This window comes from Coenobita brevimanus, chromosome 1, assembly GCF_032717465.1.
Source record: "Coenobita brevimanus isolate Jiangsu-jjx chromosome 1, ASM3271746v2, whole genome shotgun sequence".
Classification (NCBI taxonomy): Eukaryota; Metazoa; Arthropoda; class Malacostraca; order Decapoda; family Coenobitidae; genus Coenobita; species Coenobita brevimanus.
In genome coordinates this window covers 19,467,386-19,493,231 of record NC_136954.1, presented here as the reverse complement: position 1 = coordinate 19,493,231, position 25,846 = coordinate 19,467,386, and the positions used below count along the sequence as shown (strand labels likewise).

Genomic DNA, 25,846 nt, shown 5'->3' with positions numbered 1-25,846 from the left:
GAAAAATTAGTGTGAACCCATTGGCCTTGGGATAATACAGCGGTCCCGTTTTCTCTTCTCACAGGAAAAGCCATTCTTGATGCTAAGGAAGGACGGTAACTACACTGGCAATGATCGTTACCAGGGATACGCTAAAGACCTCGCTGACCTCTTGGCATCCTTCCTCGGAATTAACTGTGAGTATATGAGTTTGGGGGCTTGTGCTGGAAAATGGGAAGGTATTAGAGGATAAAGAAGTATTTCTGGGGTATCTTAGGTAAATTTCTGGGAATGATCGTTACGAGGGCAAAGCTAAGGGTCTCGCTGACATCTTGCCCTCTTTTCTCAGAATAAATTCGGAGTATTTGATTTTTCGGTGTATTTTGGGGGGTAAGGAGTAAATTTGAGAGCGTCGTATCTGTATCCATTTCAAGAGGTATTTGTGTAAGCAGATTTCTGTTCTACTCAAATACTCCATTTATTAGTGTTGTTGGAGGTAAAGAAAGTATTTCTGATTTTTTTTTTAATCTGCTGAGAGTTCTTGGGTATTTTTTGCCCTCCATCTTGCGAAAGATGTAAGGAGGTTACCATATTACAAGTAGACAGTTTCGTGTGTTTACAATTCAGGAGGGTCTAGTGTAATTTTCGAACCCCATCTTACTGTAACACACTGGTGTTTTGCCTGAGATAAATATTGTTATGCTGGTAAGATTAGGCTAGTGTTTTATATCTGGCACTGTGAGGAACATTTTAGAAATTAAGTGTTGTGCCATAGGATTAGGAATGTTTGTATCTGGAGATATGAGGAACATTCTGGAAGTTTCGACATGTCTGTTATTTTGTTTACTTTCTCACTTACCTTAGGAACTAGTTCTTGTAATTATGGTTATTATGTATTGTATATTTAAGTGCATTATTGCATGGGAAAATGTGAGTTCTGTCCTAGACTCTAGAATTTGCATTATTGCATCACACAGTGTAAGTTCTCTCCTGAGCTTGAGAGTGTTCTGGGCTGCCAATGGGGGGTGGGGGGAGAGGGTATTTAAAAAGGGCCTGCTCCACTTTCTGGCAGTTGGTCAAGAGTAACAGATGGAGTGGGTTGTGTGTGTGGGGGGGGGGGGCTCAGTTTGAGTTTAGTCAGTGAGCCAGGTAGTAGCGGACCATTAGTTTGCGTGCCAGAGCGAGTCAGTGAGTGTGTCAGTCAAGCAGTGAGTCAGAGAGTCTGTAACAAACAATCAGTGAACAGTCAGCAAGTGCACAGTTTGTGATGCAGTCAGTGAGTCAGTGGTGGACGGACAGTGACAGAGTCAGTGTTACTGAGTCAGACAGTGAGAGAGATTCAGTGAAGGATGGAGTAATCAGAGTCAGTAAGCGAGCATCAGTGAGTCAGTTAATGGACAGTGAGCGAGTAGTAATGAGTGGAGGACAGAGTTAACGTGGGAGGGAAAAGCCAGTGTTTTGCAAGTGTACCTCACCTATGCCAGGTAAGAATAAAACCCAGTGTTCAGCAGTCTTTCATTAACGTCCTAGCTTGTAAACGCATCGCTGTTGACGTACCTACGGTCCCAATGGTATAACAACATTTATGCATTTTTGGAGTCTTAGAAAATGTTTGCATTGTACGTCAGGGTGGGGGGAGGCCTTCAGGTTGGTAACATGACGCGGTTCAGCTGCCAGGGCCAAATCAAAGTAGAATCGGTTCCGCTGAGGTCGAATTCTTCGGGGTGTCCCTCTCATTCTCCCATCTTAGCTGCCCTCTGATGCTTATCAAATAGTTGTTCGATCCACAGTAATTGTTCCTTGAGCGTTAAGGCGATCCCTGGGTGTGTAGGTTAGGAGATAAAAAAAAAAAAAGAGGGGAAAGAGAGAGTGGGGAGGGGGGAACAAATAAAAAAGAAACTGACAAAAGTACTCTATTTTTAAGTAAGTGTTGAAATGGAAATGTCAGAAGTAAAGAGATATGTGTGTGGGTTAATGTTTTCGCTACTGTGGACGGACATTGTTATTATATTCATGAAAAATTCCTACCATTTTCTTTACCTGCGGAAGTTTCTAGTTGTGCAAAAAGTTAATCCTGAGACATCAATTCTTTGACTGGCAAAATTTCTCTTGAGCTGAATGTAATCTTGTGATAGCCTGTGCAGAATAAGTGAAAGCGTCTATAGGTTGTGAAAGTGTTATTTTTGAAGATATAAGTTTCATTCTTTAGTGGCATTTATTCCTTTTTTTAATCAGAGTTGGAGGTGCAGGAGATATTTATGGTGCATTAGAGATTCCCTTCACCACAATGATTGCCTCCTTATTTTATTGTAATCTCATACTATTTTCTTTAACATATTGACTAGAATATGAGAGGGACAAGTGTTTAAATTTTGGGGCAAAAAAGGTCAAAGGTCGAGGTCTGAAAAACAGTCAAAGGGGATGGTGTTGCCATAGAGGAGGTATGGGCTCTCTGGGTGTTCATGTTTAATAATATCTTTTTTTCTCGCTATGTAGGGTTTTGTTTCTGTCACATAGTTATGTTATTATATACGTGCTACCTTCTTTCCTATTTATCTATTTACTCTCGCATCTATTTCCCCCCATATACACTGCAAAGTGTAGGGGAAATTTTCTCTTGATCATATATATGTTTTGGTTTTCTTACTGATTTCCTCTTATTAATGCTCTTACCCACAGCTTTTCTTTTTTCTTGATTTCTCCTAGATATTAACAAATTTGCCGAACGACTGTGATGCCCAGTAATATCTCATAATCATATTAACTTGTTCATGCTGCCATATTTATCTGTTAACCTATTTCTTTTCCCCGCAGACACATTGCAACTCGTGAAGGACAACAAGTACGGTGGCCAGAACGATGGCCAGTACGGTGGCTGGGACGGCATGGTGGGGGAGCTGGTGAGACAGGTCAGTGTTGCCTTAATTGTACTTCAGTTACCCTCCATTGGTTTTCTCTTCTCATATTCTTGTAACTCATTCCCTCACAAAATGTATTTTGTAAGTTTAGTTTTACATCTCCTAAGTTTATTCAGCTTTGGAGAAGCTTAATGGAACCTGTGGGATAATAACTGCCGTCATTTATCCTCGCAATACAAGAGGTCTCCCAAACGGAGAGAGAGAAAGAGAGAGAGAGAGAGAGAGAGTGAAATTCCCTCACCTAGGTCAAGTGTAAATAACGTGCCACCAGAAATGATGCTTGATGTGTTAGATTTCTGACCTGCTTTTACAGGAGATTAAAAAAAGGAGCCTTTATTTTATATATGGTGGGACCCTCACCATCCGCTCATTTGATGTAGTGCTGCTCTCGGGTGACTGCCCTTTCCTCACTATCTTCCCTCTTTCCTTCCTCTTCTGTCTTTGTTTCCTTCATTCTTTCCTCTTGCTTCTGTCCACGGGTGACTCTGCAATGAGTGGCAAGCCAAATGGTTTCCTGTATACCAGGGAAGCCATTTACTACGCCGGATGGTAACCATATAACCATATTATCGACTGGTGGTTTAGTGAGCATTTAAAGCACTCCAATCGTACTGGGCCTGTGCAGGTTTTTATCCAAGGGGTGGTTGGGGTTTATTGCTCACGTATTGCCACTCAGGGATGAGTGAGGCTGGTCACTTATCTTAAATATCAGGACCAACTTGCTTAGTCCCGGGCTCCTACGCTCCTTATGGGGCAACACTGGATTAATGATGAATGAATGAATGAATGAAATAAAATATGCAGCCCAATATTCTTTGATAAGGAAGACGAAGCGTCAGTCAAGCTTGTATCTCTCTCTCTCTCTCTCTCTCTCTCTCTCTCTCTCTCTCTCTCTCTCAATGCGGGTTCAGAGTTGATAGATTGAATGGGTGGGCAGATAAATTAATGTAGACAGATGTTTGAATAGATAAATGGATATATGTACAGTAGTTATCCTGGAGCCATCTCTTAAGCATTAGCCAAAACATTTCTCTTTGATAAGAATCCCAAAAATCTGATGACTTATAATGTATTATCATTGTAATGATTAATTTATTTACATGATATGTACTAAAGACCTTCCAGTGTCGAGAACTGTCGTTAGTGGGAGTGTACAGTATGCATATTGATTCTGTTCGCAAAACTGTTAAATTACCAATAGTGACGTATTTAGATCATCATCATCATCATCATCATCCCGCCTTTTTAACACCTTCAGGTGATGTTAAGTAGAGTACAGCAAGACAGGAATTGAAAAAAAAAAAAAACGCTAATCGGAGAAGTAATCAGCAGTATGCCCAAAGAAGTGGGCCGCATACCCATTCATTCACCGTCCAAATCCCAGGAATCCTTGCCATACAGTAGTATTAATAATGTAAAATATATAAAATAATAAAATAAAATAAAAAAAATTATGAACTCAGTGTTTCCTGTGACAGTTTGTGTAGAAAAATACCAGGGATATTCATGAAAAAACCAGCTCGAGGAAACCGAGCCCCTGTTCTGAAATTTTTCCATCGAGAATAGACCTTTTCCAGTGACGTCACAGATATCACGTGGTTTTGTTTACGTCTCTATATTGGATGGCAACTCCTCGCAGTAGTGGCTATCCAGACAGGGCTGTCAGAGATTGAACTGTCTGATATATGTCAGAAATCTGGATCAACGCCACCAAGCTCTGTACAGGAACAAGATAAGTGTTTGAGGCTGGATGCTTACACCATATCTAAGGAGAAATTCACCCGTTTCAAGTACGGGAGACCAAAACCAGATCTCAGATATGGCGATCTCTATCACTATTTGGTGAACACCCAGCGAAAATTCACCGGGGCATCCCTGAAGGTAAATATGTGGAATATATCTAGCTGAAATTGACATACAGTACATTTAAATCGTCCTGGTAATCAGTAAATTATTGACGTGGGGCCAAGGGGACTGTATACACTGACTGGGAATCGGGTAGTTGATGAGTGGAGGGTTGGGGCGTGGGAGTGGGGGAAGAAGGTGGAGGGAGGGTGGGGGGTTTGAATGGCGATGGGGGATGGGGAGTGGGATTTGGGTTGGTTTGGGGTGTGATGGTGTGGGGGAGGATTGGGGATGGGTGTTAAAGGGTGGGATGGGTAGGGGTGGAGGGGAAGGGAGTTGGGTGGTGGGGGGGTATTGTGGGGGGCTGGGGGGCTTGTAGAGGGGAGTTGAGGGAGCGTGGAGTGTGGGGGGGCTGGGGGTTTGAAAGTGGGGGGTAGAGGGTTGTTGGGGGGTGTGAGTGAGGGGTGGTGGGGTGGGGATGGCGGTGGGGGGGTCGGGGTGGCGGTGGGGGAGTTGGGGTGGCAGTGGGAGGGTGGTGGGGGTGTATAGGTGGGGCGGGGATGGGGATGAGGTGGTTGGGTGGCGGTGGGAGGGATGGGGATGGGGTTGGAGGGGGTAGGGGGTGGCTCACCTGTTATGAAATGCCTGCTACAGTCGGTTGTAGGCCTTCGGCTGCCAGTTCTCCCTCTTCACGGCAGCCATCCACTTCTGTTACCTTTCATCATTGGCTGGAAACCGGCAGAAGTTTACCCCACTTCCACTTTTCTGCCATGTGTTACAGTCGATGGAACAACAGTGGAATATCATTGTGGAATTTGCAATTCTCTCCCTCTAAACGTCCGACAATCTGCCGTCCGGTATGGCGCCTTAAACAAAAGTCGCATGACCCGTGACGTCACGTGGAAAAGATCTATAACATGAAAATAATATAAAGATTTAAAGCAATGAAATAAAGTATTAGTACATAATATACTGTATATAATAGAGATTCTCCTGTGTACACATCATGTATATATCAGGGTTAATGGTGAAGGTTACTTAATTTCCAGTGTGGATTTAGTTTGTTATTTGTTAGGTACGAGTATACTCAACTAGTGTGGCCGTGAGCGTGAGTGAGTGAGCTTTGGTGAGAACTTGGATGCTTTGTTTGATCAGGACGATATCATGATTTCACGCTTGGAAGGTATTTATTAGTATGCATACCTACTGTTTACCGGCACATTTACGTTAGTCATGAATTAGAACTGTTAGGGTGCTCGTTACACTGACCTGGTAGTTAGTCGTAATTATCCCAGTTGCTACATTATATTATTTGTTTCTATAACTGGATAGATACGTGGGGGTATATCTTAAAGTGTGAGGATTATTTATTCTGTTGTAATGTGATGATGTGCTTTCACTGGTAAGAGCTCTACTCTGGCTGTTGGTTCCTTCGGGGATGGAGATAACTGCATTACTGTCCACTCAGGTGATACACTGTTAAAGCGGAATCATTGGTTTTTATTAGTCATTTATCTGGATTACCTTAACTGTCACTTCTAATATATATGAATGCACTACAATTTATCTATTTGAATGCCAATGATTTAATCTGTTAATTGTTATAGTGTACAGCTGCGGTCAGCAATATCGTTCCACATCATAGATAATACTTCACCCACTACACTGTATTCAGAGGAATTTGTTAAGGTCTTGGGATCCCAGTACTGGGTTTCGAGGGCCATTACTCTGTGTCTACTAGTTATCACAGGCGAGTCAAAAGATTGGTGTCCGTAACAGTACCTTACATTGATTTAAAGTTATTTTCTGTCACTGTTTTGCCGTGTTTTTTCTTTCTCTACGGTATGATTATGTGAAATCTTTCAGGTCGAAACTTGTGTGAATGAGCTTAATTTACGGCAAAACATATCTTTCATCTGGGGACTCCTGATGCACTAAAGGGAGAAAATATGCACCGGTCAGTGTCAGATACTGCTGTGAAATAACCCTCAGATGGCAGTAGGAGACTGAGAAGAAAGGAGACGAGAGGAGGAAGATAGGAAGATGGGAAGAGGTTTTGTAAAATGCCAAAAGAAGGATTAAAAGGAGGAGGAGGAAGGTTAAAAGAAGGAGAGTAGGTGGACAAGGAGATGGACAAGCAATAGAGAGATCCAGAGAAAAAGGAGATGAAGAAGTGGAGGTGTAGGAGGAAGAAGAATGTAAGGGTGGAGGAGGAGCAAAAGAGGGGGTTAAAGGGGCAGAGGAAAGGTGAATAAGGACAGAAAAATAGGAGAGGAAGGAGGAAAAGAAGTGGAGCGTAATGACGATAACAAGAGGGGACAGGAAAGATAAGAGGGGGAAGAGGAGGAAAAGGAGGATCACTAATAAAAATAATGATAATAGTGGTAGCAGTAGTAGTAGCAATAATAATAATAATAATAATAATAATAATAATAATGAGAGAATGAGGCAGATAAACAGTAATACTAAAAAGATGAGATTAACGTAATTCTACCACAGCAACTTTGCTTTTCAACTAGAAACAGAACTATAAGGATGAGGAGGATGTCTAACTTCCTCGAACTGATGGAGTTAATCTAGACTGGGTCTAAATCCACACTACATATGGTACAGTTTACCAGGTGGAACCTATGTCAAAATTTTGCGTGTGGAGATTTTTGGTAACTTACCCATGGTAAGGACACGTAATTTATGAATGAAACCTCAGTCTGTATAAGGAGGGACATGACTGGCTGAAGAGCTGAGCATTGAGAAAGATAAGTTCCTCCTTTACTGTACGAGTATATTCGTTAATGGCGGCCGCTATTGTGTTGTAATATAAGCGGTTCCGTGGACGTAATGAAATATGTAGTCTGTAGCAAATAAACAGGATATATCAGTGTGTGTCGTGGGGAGAGGAGGGGTTGTGTGTGAAAGTGAATGAACTGTTTGTGGGGTTGTGTGTGTGTGTGTGTGTGTGTGTGTGTGTGTGTGTGTGTGTGTGTGTGTGTGTGTGTGTGTGTGTGTGTGTGTGTGTGTGTGTGTGTGTGTGTGTAAAAAAGGGGGATGGTGACTCTGGAAAGTAATGGGGGTTTGTTTATATCTGTATTTCGGTAAAGAGGGTTGGTGTGTGTGAAGGGGGGGGTATACTGGAGCATAACGCAAAACGGTTTGTGTATCAATTATCATTATTAATTATCGGCATCACAGAGAACTGTCAGCATCACGATACATTACTGTTATGATGATGATGATGATGATTAATGTTATTCTTTTTTACGTTTTGCTTCGTTTATAAAGGTTCCAACATACTTCCAAACTCATACATTTTCTCTGGGCAACAGGAGGCGGACATTGCAATCGCGCCACTAACCATCACATCTTCGAGGGAACAGGTAATCGACTTCACCAAGCCCTTCATGACCCAAGGCATCTCCATTATGATCAAGAAACCCTCGAAGGAGAAGCCCGGAGTGTTCAGCTTCATGTCGCCACTCTCCCACGAGATTTGGACCTGCATCGTCTTCGCCTACGTCGGGGTTTCCATCGTCCTGTTCCTCGTCAGCAGATTCAGCCCCAGCGAGTGGAAGGTGAGGTAGTTAGGGGAATACTATATAAGGTTGAGGTGATGGTTAATTTCGTTAGGGAAGTAACTGCTGTCTAAAAAAGAAAAAATGCTGAGCCTCAGTGGACGGGCTGTCAAGTTTACACACACACACACACACACACACAGAAAAAAATAAACGCTGCACATCACCATATCACTGCCAATAAAACTATTTTTTATGAGCTTAAAATCGAAAGGCACGTAGGAAATTGCGTCAGGAAATATATATCCAGTGGTCGGCCTCCTGCCGCATGAAACACAAAGGCTGGCTGTTGGTTGATGCACCTTTCTGATTCCAGTGCCATTATTTTATCACATCTTAACCACTTCACTGATTACTTATTGATTTACTCTTGCTCTTTTCAGACGACTTTATTCTGCTCCGGGAGGGAAATCAAGTTATAAAAGGGCACTGGGGACTTTTTCTAACCCCGTCACTACAGATGATTTCGTCAGACTTGAATAAAATCGTCTGGACTGAAGTTGCGAGAATAAAACACATAATACGTCCTCAGTACAGTGGTATTTGCTGTTTACCTGTTACCATTTTTATTTAATTACATCGGGGCAGACTTTTCGACCTGGATGAGTTAGATAAACCCATCCATAATAGCTTTGTTACTAGTGAGGCTCCTTAAGCTGAATACAGTCGTCTGGTGGTCGCAGGATTTAAATAATGCGTCATCGTTATCACTTGCAGTTTGTTCTGTCAGCTAACAGGCAGTTATGTTCAGTTACATGAGTCCAGTAGGAGTTAATGAAATCTATGTGTGACGCTTGCAGATCGAAAGTACAACTCGTTATGGCAAGATAAGCTGTAAATTACGGTAGCTGCATTTATCTTAAGAAATAGCTTCCCTGGTGTTAAGTTTGGGACTGTTTTTGATCCACATTTTCAAAACGCTAGGTACTGAGGACTGCATGTGAACCTGTCATATTAAAATATTGTACACAAGTTCGCTTATCTTATCCATCAGGCATGGTCTTTGGCATGCTCCAGTTGGGTGTTCCGAATCAGTTTTGGAACACAATGAAAAGTTACAGATCTGAGTATATTTTACACTGTGTACTTCGTTAATTTCACATTATTGGTACGTTTGGGATCATGGGGATGCATTACACGGGTTAAGTACTATCTATTAGTTAAGAAGCTGAATCTTAAAATCAGTCTTGCCAATAATGTTTCGTGGTTTCATAGGGTCCGTATTCAATGTCCATTGTTCATGGTAGTGCTTCATTGTTCCAGTGTGTGTGTGGCCAATCCTTTGTCGTCATTTCTTCCTCTAGCTCAGTTTGTTTATGAACCTTGTGCAGTGTAGATCTCTGGACAGAACTGTGTCTTGTTTTTCTCCCCAAGTGAGTGCAATTTGGCTTTGATTTTGACTTTAGTGGTTTCTGCTTTTATATGTTAAGTAATGGCTTAGTGTTATTAAGTGATTACCGTTCACAGTTTTCAAATACTTTTAGTAACCATGATAATTTAAATTTTCATTTGTTCCTTTAAAGTACTTTCTTCTGCCGTTCATCTTCAAATATTACGCAGTTTTCCACAAGAATTTTTCTGGTCTTGCAGATACGTAGATATTTCTGCTAAAATTGTGAACATGATTGGATCTATCTATCTATCTATCTGTCTATCTATTGCAAGACGCCTTAATCTCGTAAGGGGTGGCCACAAACAAATCGCCTCCATGTTGCCCTGTCCCTCGCCATTTCATTGCCCTGCTCCCAGCTCACACACCCCTCTCTCATATACTTCTCCACTCTATCCCTCCATCTCATCCTTGGCCTCCCCCTCCCTTTCCCCCTCTCCTCCTCTCACTCTCCTCGTCAGTCTCTCACTCTCCATCCTGTTTGATTAGATCCTGTTCTTAAATACATAAACGACCTTATTCTAGGCTTGATTCAGAATATACCCTAAGATATTATAGAAGGCTCGCAAAAATATTGGTGATTAGTCGCGATCATAATATTCTTCCACATTGTAGCCGAATAATAATGGAACTCTTAAGTGACATTGAGAAATTATTAGGCTCCAAATATAGTATGAGAGAGAGAGAGAGAGAGAGAGAGAGAGACGAGGCAAGTATACGTCCCAGGACACTACTGATGATAAGTTATAATGATAATAATAATAATAATAATAAATAATAATAATAATAATAATAATAAGAAACGTAGCCATATTCTACCCTCCCCTTCCTCTCTCAGGCGACAGAGATGTACGGCAAGTCAGGTGTCAGCAACGACTTCAGCATCTGCAACAGTCTGTGGTTCACCCTGGGGGCGTTCATGCAACAAGGGGTCGATATCTGCCCAAGGTGAGCTACTGGTACATAGATTTTTTTTTTTTATGCGAGGAAGAAGGAACCAAAGGCCGCGAGCCCGCAATTAGTTGTTCCTTCCAATAGAAAAACAAAATACAAGAGAGAGCCAAATTCAAGATCCGATCATTTCGAGATGCCTGAACACACTGCGATTGAAAGTAAGGCTGGAGATCACAGGAAGCAGGAAATACAAACAGAGAGAGACAGTTCCAGAGTTGACCTGTTGCATAAATGAAGGACTGGGAGTAACGGTTAACTCTGGCATTAGAGAGTTGGACAGAAAAGAGACGAGAGTTTGCTGCTAGACGGGTGCTACGCGCCCGTCGTAGAGGTGAAGGAATGCATGCAGACAGTTCAGAGGAGCAGAGATATACACCATACAGATAAGAACCGTATTTTATTCCTAGGAACTCTGGTGTACGGTATATATTAATGGAAAGACTTGCTCCTTGATTACAGGTGTACAGGGGTCACGGAATTCTGGCCCGAGCAGGTGAGAACTATGCTGATACACAGACCATACAGATATAATGGTTATTTCTCGGCTGACTGGGTTTTATGGTAGTAGGAAGACTTACTTGATAATTGCAGATCGAAAGAATCCTATATTTTTGCGGGAGAGACAGACAGACAGACACATACAAAGCTATGTTCTCTGGTTCACTTTGGGAAATTCATGCAACAGAGGACTGATTTTTATGCAAGTTACAACTGCAGTATTACGACGACCAGACAGAGTTTATGGCCAGTGTTTTTCTAGTTGGTCCGACATTAATATTTATAGATAGACTCCTTCATAATTATAAACATTTAAGAACCATAGCAAACGAGCAGTGAGAGTTAAATATACATCATCCATACAGGCTTAATGTACAGTCACCATCAAAAGTCCTGTCACTTGCCCTTCTCTCTATGAACATTGAGAATCAGTGTGGTGAATCCGTAGCAACCGACTTTGATGGCTTTATACTGTAGTCGTGGCGCATGACTCGGAGGTTGTCAATACCGTGCCCTGGCAACCTTCCCCTCAACAGTGCGTCCGATTTCGTGTATAATATGATACGCGTATGATTCGTATATAATGATATTCTTGTATATTATATTCGTGTATAATATGATTTGTATATAATATGATACGAAATCGGACGCACTGTTTAAAGGTAGCTTGCCGGGTAACGATAATGACAACCTCAGAGTCGTGCGCCGCGACTATACCAAGTTATCGATGTTGGTTGCTGCTGATTCACTGGACTGATTATCGAACCCCATGGAGAGAAAAAGCAGGAGAGGCGACAGGACTCCGTATGTTGAGTGTATCATATTTATTTATTTATATTTATGTGCAAGTGGCTCTAACTTTTATAATGACTGGTGATTCCATGTTTGAGTATTGGACAGACTGACAGAAAAAGAGAATGTATGGCTGAATGGTGTGTGTGTGTGTGTGTGTGTGTGTGTGTGTGTGTGTGTGTGTGTGTGTGTGTGTGTGTGTGTGTGTGTGTGTGTGTGTGTGTGTGTGTGTGTGTGTGTGTGTGTTTTGTTGTGCTCTCTCTCTCTCTCTCTCTCTCGTTGGCAGCTGGGATAAAATACAAAATTCGTAGTTTGGCGCCAAAGGATGATTAGATACCTTTGACATTTTTTTTTAATCAGATTATTTCTATACTTTAGGCTGTCCTGATAACTTTTTTTTTCTTTTATCTCCAAGCAGTGATATTCAGCTCGAGAGACTTTTCGGATTGGAGTAGTTTTGATTTAGTTTCCATTAATTTGTCCAGTACTAGAAATCCATTTTTACTTTAATAAAACAGCTTCGGATTCCACCACGTCATTGCAGTGAAAGAGTCAACACTGCATGATTCTCTGCACCTCACGAAGAACCTTTCAGACTGGAAGACTTACGAAAAGGAAACAGATTCAGTCCTTTCAATCCAATCATTTGTTTTCTGGTATTTCATTTACGCTGTCAGTAAATTACTTCAACTAAGGACGCATATTCTTCACCCGTCTGGTATCTTTCTCAGCACCTCTCCCTAAGGTTTCCTATACGAATCAACTTACCCTCCTCTTGTTTGCTATTTCTGTAACTTTATTATCAACATACTTTGCACCCATAACGTCGACCTATCTATCTGTCCATAACCAGACGCCATAATCTCGTAAGGGATGGCCATTTGTCTTTGAGTTGTTTTACGGGGAGGGGCACTAACCCCCTGTTAACCCATTTGCTGACATGTAGGGAACACGTTACATAGTAACCACCCACTGATGTAAATGGTTTCCTGAGTTACAGGAAACCATTTGGCTTGTCACTCAATGTAAAGCCACCTGAAAAGGAAAGAAGAGCAATAAAAAGTGACAGGAGAGATGGGAGATATAGGAAGAGAGGAGGGCAGACACAGAAAAGCAATGATAAAGGTGAAGGCAGAAGCAGATAGCACTGCATAACGTACTCGTACAAGAGAGTAAAACAAGAGTATGCGGAATAAATCATTCAGAAAGTGCTGCGAAGCCAAGGACGCTACCTAGCCCTCGGGAATAGGATGCACGTCTGCCAGTGAACATTATAATGAGGGCTGTGTCTGACTCTCACCATTCGAAAAATCTCTCGAAAGCCTAATACTGTACATTATTTTGGTGTTAGCAGGGCTAAAATGTAAGAGGCCACCGTCGTGAAGTGGTTAGCCCTCCAATATCGTGACTTTGGTATTCTTTATGTTGACACCAAATGATTTGTGCAATTTAGGCAGGACCTCTTGTGGGAAAGGGGTTAATGAAGTTTTAATTCTCGTATCTTACTTCTTCACTTAAAAAAACCTCGCTATAGTTTAATAAAATTGTAGGTGGCAAGAATGTATTATAGAAGACGATCTCTGGCTTAAATGGCCTCTCTGACACCGCCATTCCCTCAGATCTGTCTCCAAAACTTTCCCCTTCACAGAATATCACCTCCACCACTGCTCACCTTCAAGGTCGCTCTCGGGCCGTGTCATGGGGAATGCATTGTAGTTCTTTACGTTAATCATCATCCATCAGCAACAGCTATATATACTCCTTTTTAACACACATTCCTTCCCTCATAGATTACTTCACACCTCTTAGAGCGCGCATTTTCACAGAGGCCAAAATAAACTAAAAAACTTCTGCTGACGTAGACTGTCCGATCATGTAGGTTGGTATAAAAAAATAAAATAAAATCACTTATTCACTTTGTGACCAATCCGTTTCTCAGTGGCAACTACATTGCGTGTGGCAGTAAGAAAAAGTTTATGTAGAGCATGGCCTATGAAGCGAGACATACTTACAGGTTTATTGTGACCCACTCGATCGGAGAGTTTGCGTCTGAATACGTTCTGTTCCGGCCTCAGTGTAAATGTACAGTACCCTTACCCCTCACAGAATTGTGCATCCACCACTCCTGTCCTTCCGCATTGCTGTCGGGCTGTGTCATGGGAAGTTTGTGGTGGTTCTGTATGCTGATCATCATACTCATCATCCATACACCTTTTTCACACTTTCCATCCCTCACAGCTCTTTCCACACCTCTTACTCTCACAGAATATTACCTCCATCACCACTCACCTTGCAGATCGCTGTCGGGTCGTCTCGTGGGAAGTGCGTGGTGGTTCTTCACGCTAATCATCATCTCCTCGTACACCGCCAGCCTGGCCGCCTTCCTCACCGTCGAGAGGCTGGTCAACCCCATCAACTCTGTGGACGATTTGGCCAGTCAGACTGAGGTGGAGTATGGCACGCTCCAAGGGGGATCATCCATGAAGTTTTTCGAGGTAAGCCACTGTTTTTTTTTTTTCTTTCATATATTATGACTTAGTTAATTGATGGTAAATAAAAAAAGAGGTTTAAGCTTTACAAATGAGTCTGTCAAACTTACTCTTTCTATGGAATCGAGTTTTGTTGGTGAAGACGACTGTGTGTGTGTATGGGGGGGGGGGTTTCAGGTTATTTCTGGTTTGTGTATTAATCCCAGTAGGTTTAATTCCTTCAGTCCAGTGTGGTATGTTTGTGTTCTAGCTACCTCCTGGCAATAGTATTCAACTTAGGAGTGCTCAATTATTCTCAAGTGGTCCGAAGTCTCTGCCAATCCCAGTTGTCTAAAGGTAACAAGAGGAGGCTGGGTTGTCATGGTAACAGTGTCACGCCACAAACACCAAATTACTGTGTATTGTCACTTGGTGAATCGTAGTGCTTTGCTGGTCATTCAGGGATTGTGGATAGCATTGTTGTTACGTCATCAGCTGTCAGTCAGGACAGAGCTGAATCAGGGTCGTCTGCAGTGACCCTAGACTTGTATATGATGATAGTCTATTTATCTATCTATTGCCAGATGCCTGAAGCTCTAAAAGGGCCATTAATCCTGAATGGAACCTCAGAGCATGATACTGTAGTGTTGTGTAATGAATGCAGGTGGTGTTGGCAACAAAGTTTGTTTTCTGCACATAAACAAAGTACATGCTTGAGGAACAGACATTTTGCCATGACCATACTTCGACTGTTGCCACTTTAACTTCTTTCTACCTGAAAAATGATTGCTTAAAACTCGTGAAACCACATCAGATACATAGCTACATATAAAATTACGTTCAGTCAGATCATATAGCAATGAACTGATCAAGACAAAGGAACTATGGTTGCCTATATTCAATAAATGGTGTGAGATGAAGTGGCTTTCCCTCATGTGAACCTGGTATTAAAAGAGGAAAACATGGTCGGGGGTTCACACTATTGTGTTGTGTGTGGTAAAGCCAAATGCGCACAGAAGATTGGTAAGTGTTATGTACTCTTAACGTAGGGTTGTTGGCCATTAGACCCGGAATAACGTAACCCAGAGTAGTACTACCCGTGGCTGTGAGTGTATAACGTGCGGAGTTTAGTTCTTACTTATATATATGCTTAGACATCCCTGGTTTGTTGGCTTTTGTGTGTGTTCATGAATGGTGTACACAATTCTGTTTTGCTGTGTAGGCAGTACATTCTTGGGTACAGAACTGAGTACTATATTCATCATTCAATTTATATGTTGATACTTGTGATTGGTGGAATTCATTATACTTTCTCAAGCTTATATGTGGAGATACCATTATGGTTTGTGCAATGTATTAATTACGGATTTGTGCTGGAAGGGGAATGAGTGCACGAGGCAGTTCGGCAGTGTGTAGTAAAGTGCCCACGGCAATAGTGCAGACAGACAAGAACTACTAGCAAGTTAAGACAGCCAGTTATTAATTGGGTCACCTGTTGTTTGTGCTTCAGTATTTCACTCATGTACCACAGGATGTTCATTATTACTTTGTGGCTTATTTGGTGAACTGTTAAAGAAATAGTGATGAATAAGATACATATCTGTGTGGTAAAAGCGTGTGGTGCTTAGATAGGCTACTGGTGACCACTAGAGAAGTATAGTGCAGTCTTACATGAAAGCACTGTTACATTGGATATAGTACTAAGACATTGAGAGTTTCAGCATGCTGTGTTGATCATCAGGTGTTATAAATGAGCTTACTCTGTGATGTATTGTGTTCATTTGTTAGTTTTAGGTTCTGTATATAGGCCTGGTCTGGTTATTGTAATTAAAGATAGTTAAAAATTCACAATGTTCATAATACCACCCACTCTGGTAATACACTGATGTGGTTTCGTAGTCGGTGTCGTAACTGCTTGTTGTGTCCCATGAACTATCCTACACAGATAATTCAATGAACAACACGTCATAAGATTGATGGGATGAAGTTTTTCACTATTCTACTCTAACTTGGCCTAAAATTGCCTTCTCTCCAACTTCAATACTGAGTGTTAACAAGAGAGTATCACTAGAATATGATACTAGTCATGAAGTGCTATGGAGAGGATGAAGGATACAGTACTGTCTAATTCTGCCACCGAGTTACATGAAATAAGCTGCAACAAGACAAAAATCTGAGTCAAGTTCATCATTGACATCCTTTCCCCTTTTTCTTGCCGCCACCAGATTTTTATTTATTTATTTATTTATTTTGACATTTCAGACTGGAAGAGTTAAACACAGCCTTCATTAACCTCTTCAGTACGAGGTCTTTCTTAACTTAAATGAAATCGTACCAGACTGAAGGGGAAAAAGAGGTCCCAGCAGTGCTTTGGGGTCGATTTGTGGACAGTTCGATTAGATGGCAATGGTGGTGGTGGTGGTGCTGGCTGTGGTCATGATGATGATGGTGGCGTAGACAACGGCAGCGACTATTTTTTAATATGTTTTCGCAACAGCTCATTGTCCGTTTAAGTATAGGCCACATAAAAACAACCATTGTATAATTGCATTCTTTTTCAGCATTCCAAGATTATTGTCTTCCTGCAAGAATCTGTTCACTTCCACGCACTGTGAGGGGATCAGCATATTGTATTGTACCAATCACCGTACGATTTCACCTTACTGTTCAAGAATGTTTTTTCAGTATTGTTCTTGCTGTTGGTGTTATATTGTTGTTTCCACTAGTTTATTATTTCACCCTTTTCAGCGTTCCAGGGTAAGTGTGTACAGTCGAATGTGGGAGTTCATGTCGTCGCGTAAGCATGTGTTCACGTCCACGTACGAGGAAGGCATTGAGCGGGTACGAACGTCAAAGGGCAAATACGCCTTTCTGCTAGAGAGTGTCAAGAATGACTTCATCAATGAACAACTTCCCTGCGACACCATGAAGATCGGACACAACCTGAACTCCAATGGGTACGGCGTGGCCACCCTTCCACACTCGCCGCTTAAGTGAGTACAGAAAATATCAGTCAGAAATAGGTTTGAGCCGTTCAGTTCGGGAACATAATATTATCTTGCATGGGGAAGATCTCTGATACAGAACAGGTTAACGGGGAATATGTCTGACGCCTCCAGCTTAAAAAGTCTCTCCTAGGCTGGATGAAGCTGTCTGGAGGTATGAAGAGTAAAATGAACACTTCCCTTTAACGGTATGAAAATATGGACATAATCTGGACCCGGATACACAGAAGTTCTTAAGGCGAGAGACCTACCTAAGCCCCCATAAGGAATGCCTTAGACCCATCTCACCCATGCACAGAATGCAAGTGCAGTCATCAGACGCCGAACTTATTATGCTCGTGAAACACGGCCTGGGTAAAGGGGTACCATTGGCGTCATGTGTTTGCCAACAGCTGAATGAAGCCTAAAGAGTCACATTTCAGTATTTCAGAGCAAAGTATGTAACAAAGATGTTGCACTGGGATGAAGATGAGTTGTAGATAAAGCACTTTAACTTGGCAATTTCCGTCCTTTTGCTGGAAAATTTTTATGGTGTGGTAGCCTATATGGTATATATTTTTTTTAAATCTTGCACACACATACCAAACGTCCTCTGCACCCCACCTCTCTCTCTCTCTCTCTCTCTCTCTCTCTCTCTCTCTCTCTCTCTCTCCCTCCCTCCCTCCCTCCCTCCTCCCTCCTCCCTCTCCCTCCTCCCTCCCTCCCTCCCTCCTCTCCCTCCCCTCCCTCCCTCCCTCCTCCCTCCCTCCCTCTCCCTCCTCCTCACCCTCCCTCCCTCTAATTGCCAATTTCTCCATCCCCTCCCCATATCACTCGCTCCATGTCGTCTTTCATTCTCTTCCTCATTCTTCCTATACACACGTTCTAATCATCCCCTTGTACCTGCTGTCCACAGGGAAAGCCTCAATTATGGCAATACTGAACCTGAAGGAGGAGTGGAGACCTGCACAGTCTGGAAGAACAAGTGGTGGTTCGATAACTCCGAATGTGGCAAGGATACGCAGGTTAGGTCCCCCTCCTCCGGAGTGCAGTAATAGTAGTAGTACTGGTGATTATTAATACTTCTTCCCTCTTTCATTATTATAATAATAATAATAATTTATTATTATTATTAGCAGCAGTAGTAGTAGTAGTATCCAATTGAAAATTATTATCATATGTTTGAAATAAATCAAAATGGGTGATTTCAGGCTTAGAAGCATCAAAAAGATGTGCAAGAGTTGCTCTGTAATATATATATATATATATATATATATATATATATATATATATATATATACATATATATATATATACATATATAGTATATACATGTATATACATATATAAATACATATATAAATACATATATGTACAGTGGTAGAGTGTGCGTTTCGTACACTGGTGGGCCAAGAGTTTGCGCCCCGCCAGGGTAATTAAACTTTGGGAGTGTCTCACCCGGCACACGTACTGCATTGGCGGACACAAGGGGTGCTGTGGTTGAACTAGTGTCGCTTGCTACAAAGTATGCTTGCACCCAGTCGGCCTACGCGGGCCGATTACACTTGATTCGCAGACTACACACACATCCAAAGCCACTCCAATACTACGATTACACTTACAAACACTTCTCACCTTACATACAATCTCTACTAGACAGCCTAAGCCACTTGGTAGAGATACATTGGCTGTATCGTCCCGACTTCGGTCGGGACAGGCGGTCCTGCAGTGGATACTCAAACGGCTGATGTGGTCATCATGACTTATTGATGATGGTTATACATCTTTATATACATATATCATCATCATCAGCCGTTTGAGTATCCACTGCAGGACCGGCCTATCACGACCGAAGTCGGGACGATACAGCCAATGTATCTCTTCCAAGTGGCTTAGGTTGTCTGGTAGAAATTGTATGTAGGGGTGAGAAGTGCCTGTAAGTGTAATTGTAGTGTTGAAGTGGCTTTGGATGTGTGTGTAGTCAGTGAACCAAGTGTAATCGCCCACGCAAGCCGACTGGGTGCAAGTATACTTTACAGTAAGCGACAATGGTTCAACCACAGCACCCCTTGTGTCCGCCAATGCAGTACGTGGGTGGCACTCCCAAAGTTTATTACCCTGGTGGGGCGCGAACCCTTATCCACCCGTGTACGAAACGCACACTCTACCACTGAGGCTCATATATATATATATATATATATATATATATATATATATATATATATATTGTTACATAGCCTATGATTTCATCATCCTTTGTGTAATTTTAACGCACAGTATGCTGCATGTTTGATCACGAGCGTGTTCTGCCTCAGTCCCCCCCTTCTACCGTTATAGTAGAGTAAGTCGTTCTCTCTGTTGTCCAGAGCGGGATTGTGAACTCTATGTCCCCATGGCTTTCATTTGCGCGTCCTCTTACAAGTTGTATCAGGCTCTACCGGCCCCTATATATTGAGCTCAGTCTCTGCATCATTGCCACTTAGATCTGCTCCTCATTTTGTTCACATCTCTGTCCTCCCCTGTACAGATATTATTATTGTGAGTGCTCAAGAAATCTCCAACCATCTAGCAGCTGTGTGTAATTTGAGTATAACTGTTGTTGCATTTTTTCTTGTACTGTATAGCATAAGTTTAATTTGTAGGCCTAGTGAAGTTTTTGTGATTCGTGTGGGGTTCTTTGTCAGTCATTTTTGATAATAGTTTGTATCTGTAATTATTTATCTGGCATTCACTGAGTATTATCTGGTATCTCATTTTATCAGGGCTGACTTAGATAAATTTATTCTTTGCTAATTTCGTGTTAATAGAGGCTATTGCAGTTAACCATATATTTAACCTGTTTATTTGCCATTACATTATCCTTATGAGTTCTGAATGTTTTGTTGTTAGTTTGTGCATTAAACTTTAACTTGTAATTTTACCTAACTCTTTTGTTTTGAACCTGGAACTTTACGGGACAGTAGTGACTCTTCGTATTCTCACTTAAAGTGTACGTTATCTTTCTCTGTTCCGTAACATAAATTTGGCGACCTCATATCAGGATATTCAGGATATTATCATAAGGATATTGTTTGATATTTTGTGACTGTGATATATTCATGATGGCTACTATTTCTACACTTGATGAAGCCAAAGATTTTTTGTCAAATGTGCAAACAGTGTGTGATATAGAAAACAGAACAAAGAATGAACTTAAGATTGTTGCTCAACAATTGGGATTTGTTGTTCGCTCTCATCAGTCTAAAGATCAAATTGTTGCCATTATTAATGAAAGCTTGTTTAATGTAACTCCTCCAAATGAGCAAACGCAGATTGAATTAGCTAAGTTACAGCTAGCCCTGCAGGAGGCCCGTGCTAGGGAGGTTGAGGCACAAGTTGAAATTGCTAGGATTCAGGCAGACCATGAGTATCGCATGAAACAAGGTGGAACTGGATCATCTAGCTCTGATGATTTTGATGTGGCTAAAAATGTTAAACTTGTCCCTCCTTTTAATGAATCTGATTTAACAAAGTATTTTCAGTTGTTTGAGAGGGTAGCTACAGGTTTTAATTGGCCTAAGGAGTATTGGCCAGTACTCCTTCAAACTGTTCTCACCGGTAAAGCTCAAGTAACTTATGCATCTTTGCCTCAGGATCAATCTGATAATTATGATGTAGTTAAGAGCCTGATTCTTAAGGCCTATGAGCTTGTTCCTGAAGCCTATAGAGTAAAATTTAGGACAACTTACAAGCAAGATAAGCAATCCCATGTTGAGTATGCAAAAATCAAAGAAGATTTGTTGGAGCAGTGGTTAAATTCTAAGAATGTGGATACTGATTTTGACAAATTTAAGCAGATGATTTTGCTGGAGGATTTCAAAAGGTGTATTAGTAAAGATGTAAGCCTATATCTTGATGAGAAAAGAATAGATAATTTGTCTGATGCTGCAGTTTTAGCTGATGAGTATGTTCTCACTCACAAGAGATATTTTAGAGGAAAAAGGAAAGCTGAGAGTCAGTACGTTGCCTCTACTCAGAGTACAGGTAACAGGAAAGAGAATAAGGATGATGTTTCTCAGGAAGTAAATACCAGCTTCACCTCTAGATTTCAGAAAAGTAAATGTACTTATTGTAGTAAGCTTGGTCATACTACGGAGAGATGTTTCAGGAGACAGCGTGATGTGAACAAAAAGGAGTCTTTAAATATTCAGTCAATTGGTCTAGTGTCCACTCTTGAGAGTTCCCAGAATGCTTTAACTGAGTTAACTGAACCTGCTTTGAGGGGTAACTTAAATTCTCATGATGGAGCTCCTCTTTTGAGCAGTAACGTGGGTGACACTCTCAAGAGTTCATGTGCTAATTTCCTGTCTGATGGTTTTGTCAGTCCTCTGGACAGTAATGACAGGAAATCAGTTAAAATATATCGTGATACAGGTGCTTGCCAATCCCTTATGCTGACCAGTGTTCTAGGCTCTAATGTTAATTCCTCTGATGAAACTGTAATCTTACAAGGTGTAGGGAATAATTACTTCTCTGTCCCTCTGTGCAGAGTGAATTTAGAGTCTGGTTTTGTTAATGGTTCCGTTATGGTTGGGTTGGTTGAGACACTCCCAATGTCAGGTGTAACTTTCTTACTTGGAAATGATATTGGTGGAAGTCAAGTGTGTCCAGCTCCTCAGTTGTCTAGTGAGCCAGTGGCTGCGTCCCAGGATTGTGATGTCCCTGATGTGTTCCCTGCATGTGCTGTCACTAGGGCTAAGTCTAAAGTTACTGGTGATTTAGAGGATAATGATGATGATGATGTTATCCTAGCTGACACTTTTCTTGCTAATTTGGACCACTCACCAGATGAGGCAGTACCCCGTAGTGTTGATAATTTGTCTCGTCAAGAGTTGGTTGAGTTGCAGGTTGCTGACCCTGAGTTGAAAGGTCTAGCTAACTCTGCTTGCAGTGAGGAAGAGTCAGCTGGTGCTTCTACTTGTTATTATGTAAAGTCAGGAGTACTTATGAGGAAGTGGAGACCCCCAACAGCATCAGCCGACTGTGAATGGGAGGTTGTACATCAAGTTGTCATCCCTCGTGTTTGTAGGCAGGATATCATTCGAGTGGCTCATGATTCCAGTTTGGCAGGACACCTTGGAGTGAGGAAGACTGTGGCACGCATTTTGAAACACTTCTACTGGCCAGGTATCTTCAGGGATGTTTCCTGGTATTGTAAGTCTTGTCACACCTGTCAAGTTGTGGGAAAGTGTAATCAGACCGAAAAGGTTGCACCTCTAGTTCCCATTCCTCCTTTTGAGGCGCCTTTCACCCGTGTGTTGGTGGATATTGTGGGCCCTCTTCCTAAGACTTCTTCAGGATTTTCTTATGTGTTGACCATGATAGATATGGCTACTCGCTATCCTGAAGCCATTCCACTTAGAAACATCTCAGCAAAGAACGTGGTTAAGGAAATGCTAGGGTTCTTCACAAAGTTTGGTCTGCCCAAGGAGGTACAGTCAGACCGAGGAAGTAATTTCATGTCAAATGTTTTCAAGCAGTCTCTGAAAGAGCTGGGCATCTCCCAGATCACGTCTTCAGCTTACCATCCCCAGACCCAAGGAGCGTTGGAGAGATATCATCAAACACTCAAATCGATGCTCAAGAAATACTGTTTGGAACATCAGAAAGACTGGGATAAAGGTCTTCCATTCGTTGTGTTTGCTGCAAGAGAATCTCCAAATGAATCACTGGGCTTCTCACCTTTTGAACTACTGTTTGGCCATGAAGTAAGAGGACCCCTTAAGTTACTCAAGGAATGCTGGCTGTCGGAGGAAGATGACGTCAACCTGCTGGAGTATGTGATGAATTTCAAAGAACGGCTGTCCACTGCTTTACAGCTGGCGAGAGAGAATTTAGGAGCTGCTCAGGAGAAGATGAAGACTTGGTATGATAAGAAGTCCAGGTTACGCCACTTTCAGCCAGGAGATCAGGTTTTGATTCTGCTACCAGTTCATGGGCAACCTCTTCAAGCCAAGTTTAGTGGCCCTTATTTCGTGGAGAAGAAACTCAGTGATGTCAGCTATGTCATCGCCACACCAGATCGTAGAAAGAGCAAGCAACTATGTCACATCAACATGCTAAAGTTATATCACAGGCGGGACGAAAATAATCCAGTCTGCACTGTAGCTGTTCCACCCGAGTCTGCAAGTGAAGCTCTCCCATGCAGTATGAGCCTGAGTGATAGTTTGGGGAAGAATCCTGATATCATGAATGATCTCCAGACTAAGCTTTCTCATCTACCACCCAAGGAAAGGCAGGAGTTTTCGGCATTACTGCAGGAGTACCCGCAAGTGTTCCGTGCCACTCCAGGAAGAACCACTGTGTTGATGCATGATGTCGATGTTGGAAACGCAAAGCCAATTAAATTGCCTCCTTACCGTGTGAACCCAGTGAAAGTTCCTCTCATCCAGAAGGAGCTTGGCTACCTGTTGGACCACAAGATGATTGAGCCCTGTCAGAGCGAGTGGAGTTCTCCTGTCACTCTAGTCCCTAAGCCAGGTGGGTCACAGAGGCTTTGCATCGACTACAGACGTGTTAATCAGATAACCAAAACAGACACTTACCCTCTCCCTCGTGTGGAAGATTGCATAGACAAGATCGGAAAGGCTAGGTACATAAGTAAGTTTGATTTGTTAAAGGGATACTGGCAAGTACCTATGACTGAACGTGCTAGGGAGATCTCATGTTTTGTAACATTAGGAAAGGCTTTTGCATGTTCAGTAATGCCGTATGGTATGAAGAATGCACCAGCCACATTTCAGAAGCTCATGAATGTTGTAACAGAGGGTTTGGCAGGGTGTGTTGTTTATATTGATGATGTATTAATCTTCAGTGACAACTGGAAAGATCACCTATGCCATGTCAGTAAATTTCTTGACCGTTTAGTTCATGCTAATCTTGTAGCTAATTTATCAAAGTGTGAGTTTGGTCAAGCTAAAGTTCAGTACCTTGGGTATGTAATTGGTGATGGACATGTTGCACCACCAGGAGCTAAGGTTCAGGTTATAAGTGATCTTCCCAGACCTAAAAGTAGGAAAGAGCTACAAAGATTTTTGGGAATGGTAGGTTATTACAGGAGATTTGTTCTTAACTTTTCTATTCTTGTATCACCACTTACAGACCTACTGAAAAAGGGAGTTGAATTTGTCTGGACCGATAACTGTGAATCCTCTTTCAACAAACTTAAAGCTATTCTATTAAGTCAGCCAGTGCTCGCTACTCCAAATTTTGCTAAGCCTTTTAAGATGGCTGTTGATGCAAGTGATACAGGAGCTGGGGCTGTTTTGCTGCAAGAGGATGATCAGGGTATTGAACATCCTGTATCTTATTACAGTAAGAAGTTCACTCCACCTCAAAAGAACTACTCAACTATTGAGAAAGAGCTTTTGGCCTTGATTTTGGGTTTACAGCATTTTTCATTTTATTTGTGTTCTGGTTTTGACCCCATAGTCATTTATACCGATCATAACCCACTGAAATTCCTTAGTAAGTTTAAAGATAAAAATCAGAGATTGACAAGATGGAGTCTACTTCTTCAGGAGTATTCATTAGACATACAACATGTCAAGGGGAAAGAAAATGTTATTGCAGATTGCTTATCTAGACTTTAGACAGATTGTTTTAGAGTAATAAGAAATTTCCTTTGTAAATTTCTTTTTCTTTGTGGGGAGGTGTTACATAGCCTATGATTTCATCATCCTTTGTGTAATTTTAACGCACAGTATGCTGCATGTTTGATCACGAGCGTGTTCTGCCTCAGTCCCCCCCTTCTACCGTTATAGTAGAGTAAGTCGTTCTCTCTGTTGTCCAGAGCGGGATTGTGAACTCTATGTCCCCATGGCTTTCATTTGCGCGTCCTCTTACAAGTTGTATCAGGCTCTGCCGGCCCCTATATATTGAGCTCAGTCTCTGCATCATTGCCACTTAGATCTGCTCCTCATTTTGTTCACATCTCTGTCCTCCCCTGTACAGATATTATTATTGTGAGTGCTCAAGAAATCTCCAACCATCTAGCAGCTGTGTGTAATTTGAGTATAACTGTTGTTGCATTTTTTCTTGTACTGTATAGCATAAGTTTAATTTGTAGGCCTAGTGAAGTTTTTGTGATTCGTGTGGGGTTCTTTGTCAGTCATTTTTGATAATAGTTTGTATCTGTAATTATTTATCTGGCATTCACTGAGTATTATCTGGTATCTCATTTTATCAGGGCTGACTTAGATAAATTTATTCTTTGCTAATTTCGTGTTAATAGAGGCTATTGCAGTTAACCATATATTTAACCTGTTTATTTGCCATTACATTATCCTTATGAGTTCTGAATGTTTTGTTGTTAGTTTGTGCATTAAACTTTAACTTGTAATTTTACCTAACTCTTTTGTTTTGAACCTGGAACTTTACGGGACAGTAGTGACTCTTCGTATTCTCACTT

General features: G+C 41.7%; 1 protein-coding gene across 1 annotated transcript in view; it reads left to right on the top strand.

Annotated features, from left to right (window-relative positions):
• LOC145391860 (glutamate receptor 1-like) overlaps positions 1 to 25,846 on the top strand; it is a 537,754-nt gene that overhangs the window by 405,404 nt on the left and 106,504 nt on the right. The window contains exons 12-18 of the mRNA XM_080266379.1: positions 65 to 176; positions 2,794 to 2,888; positions 8,066 to 8,311; positions 10,540 to 10,649; positions 14,242 to 14,440; positions 17,162 to 17,406; positions 18,314 to 18,422. Coding sequence (XP_080122505.1) covers positions 65 to 176; positions 2,794 to 2,888; positions 8,066 to 8,311; positions 10,540 to 10,649; positions 14,242 to 14,440; positions 17,162 to 17,406; positions 18,314 to 18,422 — 1,116 coding nt within the window. The remainder of the gene's footprint in view (positions 1 to 64; positions 177 to 2,793; positions 2,889 to 8,065; positions 8,312 to 10,539; positions 10,650 to 14,241; positions 14,441 to 17,161; positions 17,407 to 18,313; positions 18,423 to 25,846) is intronic.